Below are 9,531 nucleotides of genomic sequence, written 5' to 3' on the forward strand. Positions count from 1 at the left end.
TAGAGCTAGGACTATTGTCTGTCTTAGTGTCTTTAAGAGACGAATTACCCTTCCCCTGTTGGGGTTTGGTATTGGACTGTGATGATTGCTTGGGCTTGCCTCCGTTCATCTTCATTTCTTCATTTCTTAGCGAGAGTCAAAGCCGGGTCATATGTGCTGGGTTCAAAGTTACGAACTGTGAACCGAATGTTAGGATCCAATCCACGAATGAATTGCTCCAACTTGGCCTGTGCAAATAGCCCTAACTGTTGTGCTAAAGTGATAACCTTGCCGGAAAACTGAAGCACTGGGGATCCGTTCTGTCTGAGTCCATAGAACTCATCTGCCAGACCGGTCATGTACTAGGACGGGAGGAAGCTGGTCTTCAAGTCATGGACAAAGGTATCCCAACTGAAAGCTGTGACACCTGTGGTCTGGTCTGTATAGAGATTAGACCAATGCTGCCACCAAGTGACTGCCTCACCAGTGAGATGGAGAGCCGCTACGTGGACTCTATCCTGAGAATCTAGCTTATGGAAAATGAGCAGTAAATTGATGAATAAATTAATTTACTGCTAAATGATCACACTTACCATCATACTTACTAAAATTAGGTTGACTTTGAATGACGGTAGTTGATGCTACGGACTGCTGGCTGGTGGCACCTAAGACTGGGGATGCTGAAGAGAGGTGGTGGTATCTAAGATGAATGGCCTCCTTTTCCCTTTGGTACTCGAGTAACATACGTTCTCGATCGAGCTCTCGTTGGTGCTCCCAAGCGGCGAGTTCAACCTGACGCCGGTCTTCGTGAATCCTGCGTTGGGCTTCCTCATAGTCCCATCTTTCTGCTCTTTCTTGTTGCTTTCTAGCTTCTGCTTCTGCTTTTTCTTCTCTCCTTCGGGCCTCATCCTCTCTCCTTTGTTGTTCCATCTGAAAGAAGAGGGAGATGTAGTCAGGTGCTGCTAGGGGCGGAGGACGTGCTATTGCTGCCTCCAAGAGTTAGAGACACTCCATGAGCAGTTGGTTCTGAGCTCTAAGAAGAGCTATGGTGTCTGTGGTAGACGGAAGAGCAAGGTCTCCTTCGGGCGAGACGCCTTCCGGCTGATGAGTACTCTCCTATGTAGACATGATGCTGAAGTCGGTGGTCGTGCCGGAACGCAATCTGACCATGCAAGGATAGTTTAGCAATCCACTTTAATACTTCAAACTTTAGAGAGATGTGAGAGAGAGAGATGAGAACTGTACACCGTATGGAGTCCCGAATTACCCACTGAAGGACCCCCTATCCCGTTACCGAGATAGTATTTGCTTTATTATCTTTAAAGAGATTGACGGTGTGACTAACGATAAGCCAAACGTAAGACCTCTGAAGACCAAAAGTTGGGCTGAACTATGCATTGCTGTAGAAGCACCAAAGATGTCCAACCTCGAGCCTATGCACTCTTCCCAATGGTATGAGGGAGGGATGCAAAGCTAGGGCTTAGAGAGGAGCTGTTTGGGACTGTTCTAGACTGTATATGAATGCTGTAAATGAATGAGAATGCTGCGTTTTACCTTCACCAAGTGGCTGGAGCAAAACGATGAATGAATGAATGCTGAAAACTGCATGGATGCAAAAAACGCAAGATGGACTGAGGCTGAATGCTGAATTGCTGCGTTTTACTCATGTAGATGGCTGAATGCTCATGCGTTTGAGGCGCCTAGGGCTGTAGGGGAGAAACGCTGAAGAGAGAGGGCTGAAACTACAATCGCCTATGCTCCTGGGGCTGAGGATGGTAAGCGCTTGATGGCTCTCTTGCTGAATATGATGAATGAATAGATGATTATGCAAAGCCTCTATTTATACTAGTGATGTTGCTAGTCGGTTGGCACTAGATGTTGGCCGACTGCTATATAAACATTAAATGCTTAATGATGATACATAAATGCTGAAAATGATGGGAAAAATACCCAAAAAATCCTAGATAAATCCTGGATAATTCCTAGATGCTATCTGAGGTTCCTCCAATGGTCTAGATGCTATGCATGAATGATGTGCAATATGCAAGATGCTTTTTGATGCAAACCCTAAGGTTTCTATTGACTGTATATACATGAATGCGTCTCTTTAAGTGGGTTAAGGGACTTAGACTGACTGACTATGGTTGAGAATGACCTACGTAGCTCATGCCTGACTTATCCTGGACTGAGGATATACAATGGGGTCACGACGTACGACAAATATAATCCTGAATGGAACTAATACTGTACAAATGTCGCACTGCTGACGATGAGCCAGCTTGTCACATGCACTACAGTGCAGAGTGCATGTGACAAAAAGGGGCTACGCGAAAGAGGGAAGGGGCAGAAGGAGGGCAAGGGGAAAGCTTGAGAAGGGGGCCCAGAGAGCCTGGAGGCTGCACAGAGGAAGGCTGGGCAAAAAGGAGAGGGGGGAGGGGGGGTGGGGGAAAGAATAAGGGAGAGCTGCCCATAGAAGGGAGGGAGGCAGGGAGGTCTGCCACCACCAGAGGGGGGCACAGCGAGGGGAAGAGAGGCAGAACCAGGGGGTGGGGGGTGGTTGCTCAAGGCGCACGTGGGAGCTAGCTCTTGATCAGGCTCCAACGGAATATGACCAACAATCTTCTCTTTGCCACTCCTAAGTTTAACCTCAAATTTTGATTTCTTACCACAGCATTCACATAAGTTCCTTAGCTCGTACTTTGACTAGATTGAAACTTACTATGGATAATCACTATGACATCCAAAATCTATGGAATGGTCAAGGTCTTGAACATCAGAATGCTGTTAAGATTACTAGCTCACCAATCCATTTTCTTTCTGGCATGAAGTGTGGAAATTGGATCAATTATTTCATTTTTAAATCTTCAGTGCATTGAGCACCCTTGAGAAACTAGAAACGCGCACTCTCATTATGTCATGTACAAATTGCATTTCACCCGGTGTCTTGTTGTTTTATAACCCCGTGAGGGAAATTCTAATTGCAATTTCTAATTCAGGATGCATAATCACTCTTAGAGATGCAAGCATAAATGGCGAGTTCTCTCAAAGAAATAAAGAGAGGCGTCATGAGAAGGAAATACCTGCTCGGAGTCTCGTAGCCACGAGATGTATGCAGAGCCACAGACTCTCGCTCGAAAGTGTTCAATGCGAGACCATGAAGCAGACTCTGGTAAGCAGTAAGGGGTGGATAGTCCAGCCCCCAATACTGCAAGTCATTGTGAGTGGTATTCACATACCATTCCTTCACTGGTGTGTGAAGCGTGATCTCCATCCAATGCCGCTGCGCTTCATAGTCTCCAAAACGGGGGGGCATGCCAGCACCTTCACAACATGGAAGGGATTTTAAAACCTTGAACACATTTAGAGAGTGAAATCCTTATTCAAACACATCCAAAAAGCTATGAAAAAGGCTTCATATAAGCACCCCCACCTGAGTAAGAATGCAGAGAAACAAGTATCCGGATCCAGAACGCAAACAAGGCAATTGCAGCGAGGCTCCCATGCCTAAGTTTAGAGTCCATAGTAGTTGTACGCACTGAGCTAGGCAAGCTACAGAACTCGTTCATTAGGTCTGCCTAATTCAAAGAAATATTAAGAAAAAAACTTTAAAATGTTAATGAATATGCATTATTTCTATTAACAAGTGTCAAACATGTCAAATAAGGAGGATTCATCCAGATTCACTACTAAATATAGGCATTAAAAACATATAAACCCACCAAAACCTTTTAACTCTTTGCTGATTAATTAATATAAACTCAAAAAAAAAAGATTTTGGTTGCCTATTTCGATGGTTTTAATATGTTGCTATTAATTAATGTCCATCTTTTACGCGAACATTAATTAACAGAAAGGTACCCCCTAGCTAGAGCCCCTCTTATAGCCCCTTCAATGTATGATGGCTGCCTCGTGCCCTCCTCTGCCACCTATAAAGAGAGATGTGATGCATGCCCTCAAACACTTTCCTCTAGATAGGAAGATCACGCCTCTTGCATGCTTCTTCCCAGAGCTTTGTTGTACACCAAAGAGGGGAGGAAGATTACCTCTATGTGCATGTGTGTTGCTAGTTTAAAGATCACATCTATGTGCATGTGTGTGTGTTGCTAGTTTAAAACATATACAATAGCCACAGATGAATAGACAAAACTATTCATGAAGCCATACCATCTTGATTCAAAGAAATGTTATACATGAAACAAGTTCAATTATGAGTCATGTACACTTTAGGGTCAATGATGACAAGTTGCATCTAGTGGAAATAAAATTAAAATAGCAAGGGAAGCTTGTTTGAAATTAACCGCAGAAGAAGAGAAGGTAGGTCCTATTACCTACATCCATACAAACAGACAAAACAATTTGCTAGCCTGAATGTGTATTACAAGTGTCAGTGGACCTATCCACATGTTATAGATGTCACGCTATCTCCACAAGTTAAAAACAAAAAAGCCTAACCAAGCTAAATTATGTAAGTCCATGTAGCACTTAACACCGCATGTACTAATACATCCAGTTGTTATGTGTTTATCCAACACTCACCATTAAATTTATGTTGAAAGAACCTCCATTTAGCAAGTTCAATAATATCTTATGAATTTTTTATGAGCTAGCCTATGTCACTATCAATCTTGAAATCCTGCTAACAGATATAGAAGGAGGACCTGAACAGAACCAGATCAAATAGGTGAAAGGGGAGTGTACATCCCCTCAGTAAGAGTAGACCAAGTGAGCCGAAGATAGCAAAGTATTCATTGCTATGTAACTAGCAAACCTACATACAATTTCTAAGGAGCAGCACCCCTAGAGCTAAACCTTGTAGGTTTCAATAAGATGTTGCTATTTGAAACAGACTCTCAAAACTCAGTAAGACTATAATAATCTCAGTAAGACTGTAAAAACACTTGTGAGTGAAGATCTGAAGTATGTTGAGTCAGGTTTGAGTCAGATAGCATCAGTTGAGAGTCATCAGTGTTTGGCAGGGTTAGGCGAGTGTCAGAACCCGTCAGCTAAGGGTGTGGAAGAGGAAGCTATTTTTGGGTCTAGTTTACTAGTCAGTAGTCAATCTAAGTTAGTCAAATAGTTTGTAGGCTGAAGGATATCTAACAGAGTCAGCTGGAAGATAGTTGATATTGGTTTAGGGGTTATAAGGCTAAATCTTTATGAGATTTAAGATTTTGGAAGGTTTTTAAGCCTTGGAGGATACATAAGTGGAAAGATCTGAGTTAGATCAATTAGCTGAACTAGAAAGAACTTAGGCAGTCATTATAGCTGAAGGTCAACTAAAGTGAGGTAAGAGACTGTAGTGTTCAATCTTTGTAGGATTTGAAGTGTTTGAAGGTCTGTGAGTGTCAAAGGACACAGAGGTAAGGAGATCTGAATCAACTGAGTCAACTGAATCAGTTTAGTCAGACCTGAGTCAATAAGAGTCAGTACAACTGAATCAGTTTAGTCAAACCTGAGTCAATAATCTCGACCCTCTCGGATGAAGCCACACATCATTTCCAAACTCGTCCAAAAATTCATTGGAGACGGAGATCCTATCCAACATGTAGAGATTTTTGAATCCACATGCGAAACCTGCGGACCTATCAGTGATTGGGCAATGATTCATGCTTTCTCACTGACCTTGGAATGGAAAGCGCATCAGTGGTTCCAAACCCTCAAACCCGAGGATAAGGTTAACTTCACACGACTCAAGAATGTGTTTGTGCCCAGCTTTGCCAAAAGTGGTGACCGTTGGAGCCCTGTGGCACAGCTGCACAATATCAAACAAAAGAAAATCGAGTTGATGAGAGAGTATGTGTCTCGACTTAAGCACTTAAATTCAAGGTGCAAACTACGGGAGAGGTTAACTGATGATCAGTTATTGCCTTGCTTCTTCTGGAGAGAGGTTAGAGACCACAATGTAGGCATATGCTCACTTATGGTAGTGCTATGTGTGAACAGGGCTTAACCAAGGGCACTTTTTCCCATGTGGTTTTTCCCCTTGGACATCAAGTGTGAAAGGACACATAATATTTTGTACTTCTATATTATATGGATGTGGCACACATGCAAGGGTTGACTTGCATTTTGTGGATACCACACTTTTGGCTCTCTCTCTCTCTCTCTCATTTCTGTGTGTGAGCTTCTCTACCCTGCACCTAACCCTAATGTGCAGGTTTGTGTGTGTGAGTGTGTGAGTCCAACACCCAACATTTGGTATCAGAGCTGGGAGCTGGCCCTGGAAATCTGCAGCTGGAAGAAATCCTACGAAATTCCGTCGAGATCTGACGTTCCGTCCGTCGCCTGCGTTTTTCCGTCGCCGGATTGCCTGCTTGTGTCGGCGCTCCTCCGTCCGGCCACCGGAATCGGGCGGCACTAGTGGGGAGCCCACCACCACCGCCCAGCTCGCGGGCAGCACCGCCCTTCCCAGCGGCTTTACTGCCCACAGCCACGCTACGTGGCTCCATTCATCCGACAGCTACTCCGTCCACGGTCCCCGACGCTGTTCCGTTCCCGTCAGCTCCGTCCGTTTCAACTCCCAGCATCACTTCCGGCCGTCGCCTGCCGTGCGTCACCGTCGACCCGTCAGGCGTCGCTTCTCCGCTCCACGCACCCGCCAGTGACTCGTGCCCAGGCGACGGCTCCCGCCCGTTCCGACTTACCTGCAGCCACAGCCGTGCTCACCTAGCTCTGACCGCCCACCTTCGCCTGCCCAACTCCTACGCCTCCGTATGCTGTTCGCGTCACTGCTCCTGCCCGGCACCAGCGCCTAGCGCCTGAATGGTCCTTCGCTTGTGTTCGCCGCCAGCGCATCGTCGACTCTGTTCGCGCCAGCGCTTCTGCTACGCAGGGGGCCACCGGCATCCGACACGGCCGCCTGTCCGTCAACGCCTGCCATTTGCCTCTACGCGCTTCACCTTCGCTTCCACCTGGCTGCTGCCCGTCGACAAAAGAGTCTACCTGCCGACAGCTCCTCGACACTCTCTTCATGTCTCCATCCGGCTACAAATACCCGCCACGCCCAGGTCTTCGCGACTGTGCTTCCGTACTTCAACTTCCCTGGCTGTGCATCATTGCTGCCCAGGTACCTTTGTTTCAGCAAACAGAAAAAATAAACAAAGAAAACAAAGGAAGATTTGAAAGTTTGCAGATAGTACAGGATTCAGGCAAATTGGGGGATTTCTCAATTTCGGGACAAATTGATAAAATTGGGCATGTTGCTTTGACTGCAATTTGGGGGTTTTTGAAATTGAGGTCAAAATCAGCAAATTGAGCCTCTTTCACTTGCAGAAATTTGGGGGTTTTCAAAATTGAGGTCAAAATCAACAAATTGAGACTCTTTCACTTGCAGAAATTTGGGGCTTTTGTGAAAATTGGCCAATTAGATACACATTGAAGCGATTGGAGTGCATAAAAATTGGGGATTTTTTGATTGGAGCATGTAATTGGGCATTACAGCTGCGATTTGTCGCGTATGTAAACACATTGTGTGTAATTGGACAATTTACACTTGCTTTGGTTTGCAGGCATACATTTGCACAGGACATTTGGTTGCCTGGCAGTGCACATTGGTGCTTGGTTTGTGATCCCGTCACTTTTGAAGAGCTCGTGGGTTTACTCTTGCAAGAAGAGCAAACAAGAGCAAACTTATCGAGCAACCGTGGTGGAGAAAAGGCATTTACAGCCAAGGATAAGGGTAAAGCAAAGAGCTTTAGACATGGGGGACAACAGTCTAGCAAGGCTGGTCATGGACAGCCCTCTTCTAGTGGTGAAAATTCTAACAAAGGGGATGCAAACAAGCCCAAAAAGAAGGGCAAATGTCACTACTGCCATAAGCCTGGACACTACATCAGTGAATGTAGAAAGCGGATTGCAAAAGAGAAAAGGAAAGAAGCAGGCAATGCGATAGCAGACTAATCTGATGACAAAGCACAGCAATCAGCTAATGTAATCCAGGAAGAGTACACTTTTTTGGTCACATGCACTAGTGACACACCAAGTGCTTCAGACACTGATATGTCTTGCATTGCATCTGACAGACAGCATGCATCATGGTATTTTGATAGTGGTGCTTCGAGCAACATCACTTCATGCAAAGATGTATTTCAGCACTTGGTTTATGCTTCAAAAGGCCGCACTATATCATGTGCAGATCATACCACATAACCAGTAAAGGGAATTGGTAATGTCATACTTATTGCAGCCAATGGTGCCAATATATGTATGAAAAATGTATTGTATGTTCCAGGGAAAAAGAAAAATCTGCTCTCCGTCTCAGCCATAAACGACCAAGGTTTAAAGGTTGAATTTGAAGATGGGAAGTGTTTGGTAAAAGACCCATCAAAGGGTTATGAAATAGTCACTTCTGGAACACGATACAAAGGCTTGTATAAGCTGGACAGCTATGACAAGCGCACTTATGATGCAAATACAGTGGCTGCCCACACTCCTGCTATGCATGATGCAGAGCTATGGCATGCTCGTTTTGGGCATGTAAATTTTCAGAGTTTGATGCTTTTGCAAAAGCATCATATGGTTGATAATATGCCGCCTCTTGAGTCTCCACCAAGACATGTATGTGAGGGGTGTATTTTGGGAAAGATGCAACGAAAACCATTCCCCAAAGATGGAGCTGTTAGAGCTGAAAGTAAATTACAGCTCATACATAGCGATGTATGTGGTCCAATGCGGACACCATCCATAGGGGGGCATCTTTACTTTGTCACATTCATTGATGACTACTCCAAGTTTGCTTGGGCTTACCCTTTGAAAGCGAAAGCAGATGTGTTTACATGCTTTCGACACTTTGTAGCAATGGCTGAAAATATGTGTGCATGTAAAGTCCAAACACTCCACTCAGATAGAGGTGGAGAATACATGTCAAATGCATTCAAAGATTATATGCTTCAAAAGGGCATCAAACACCAATGTACTGTGCCTTACACACCGCAGCAGAATGGTGTAGCTAAAAGGAAAAATAGATCTCTAATGGAGATGGCAAGATGCATGGTGAAAGCACAAAAGTTGCCTCACAAATTTTGGATGGAAGCTATAATGTGTGCAGCTCATGTGTTGAACAGGTGTCCAACAAAAGCTTTGAAAACCATAACACCATTTGAGGCTTGGTATAGCCGAAAGCCAACAGTGGATTATATGCGTACATTTGGGTGTTTGGCATATGCACATGTGCCAGAACAACTCCGAACAAAGCTTGATGACAAAGCAATTAAATGCATTTTTGTGGGCCACAGCAATGAGAGCAAAGGATACCGTCTTTATAATCCAACTACACGAAGGATTTTTGTCAGTAGAGATGTGGTATTTGCTGAAAATTCAGAACAGCCCATGGTCAGCTTGTATAAAAGCAATGATACAGGCATACAGGACATGTTTGATGGACTTTTACCCATTGCAATTAGGGGGGATCCAGATCAGCCAGCCCCTACACAAGAAAATCCACATGTAGAACATGTGGACCAGCCAGCTATTCAACCCCCTTCTATGGAAGAAGTGGAAGATCTTGTCAGGGAAGAGCAAACAGCCATAGACACAGCCAAGTCAGTGCCAAGA

The 9,531-nt window shown here is 44.6% G+C and overlaps 1 protein-coding gene across 2 annotated transcripts in view; it reads right to left on the reverse strand.

Annotated features, from left to right (window-relative positions):
* Nucleotides 1-3,567, reverse strand: part of LOC147621384 (putative dolichyl pyrophosphate Man9GlcNAc2 alpha-1,3-glucosyltransferase) — a 42,630-nt gene extending 39,063 nt beyond the window's left edge. For both annotated transcript variants that reach the window (XM_086824134.1, XM_086824133.1), the window contains exons 1-2: nt 3,410-3,567; nt 3,060-3,300 (exon numbers count right to left, since the gene is read on the reverse strand). In XM_086824134.1, coding sequence (XP_086680260.1) covers nt 3,060-3,300; nt 3,410-3,545 — 377 coding nt within the window. In that variant the 5' untranslated portion in view covers nt 3,546-3,567. The remainder of the gene's footprint in view (nt 1-3,059; nt 3,301-3,409) is intronic.
* Nucleotides 3,568-9,531: the final 5,964 nt, after the last annotated feature.

The sequence above is a fragment of the Cibotium barometz genome, chromosome 30, assembly GCF_041138505.1.
Source record: "Cibotium barometz isolate CiBa-2024 chromosome 30, ASM4113850v1, whole genome shotgun sequence".
Classification (NCBI taxonomy): domain Eukaryota; kingdom Viridiplantae; phylum Streptophyta; class Polypodiopsida; order Cyatheales; family Cibotiaceae; genus Cibotium; species Cibotium barometz.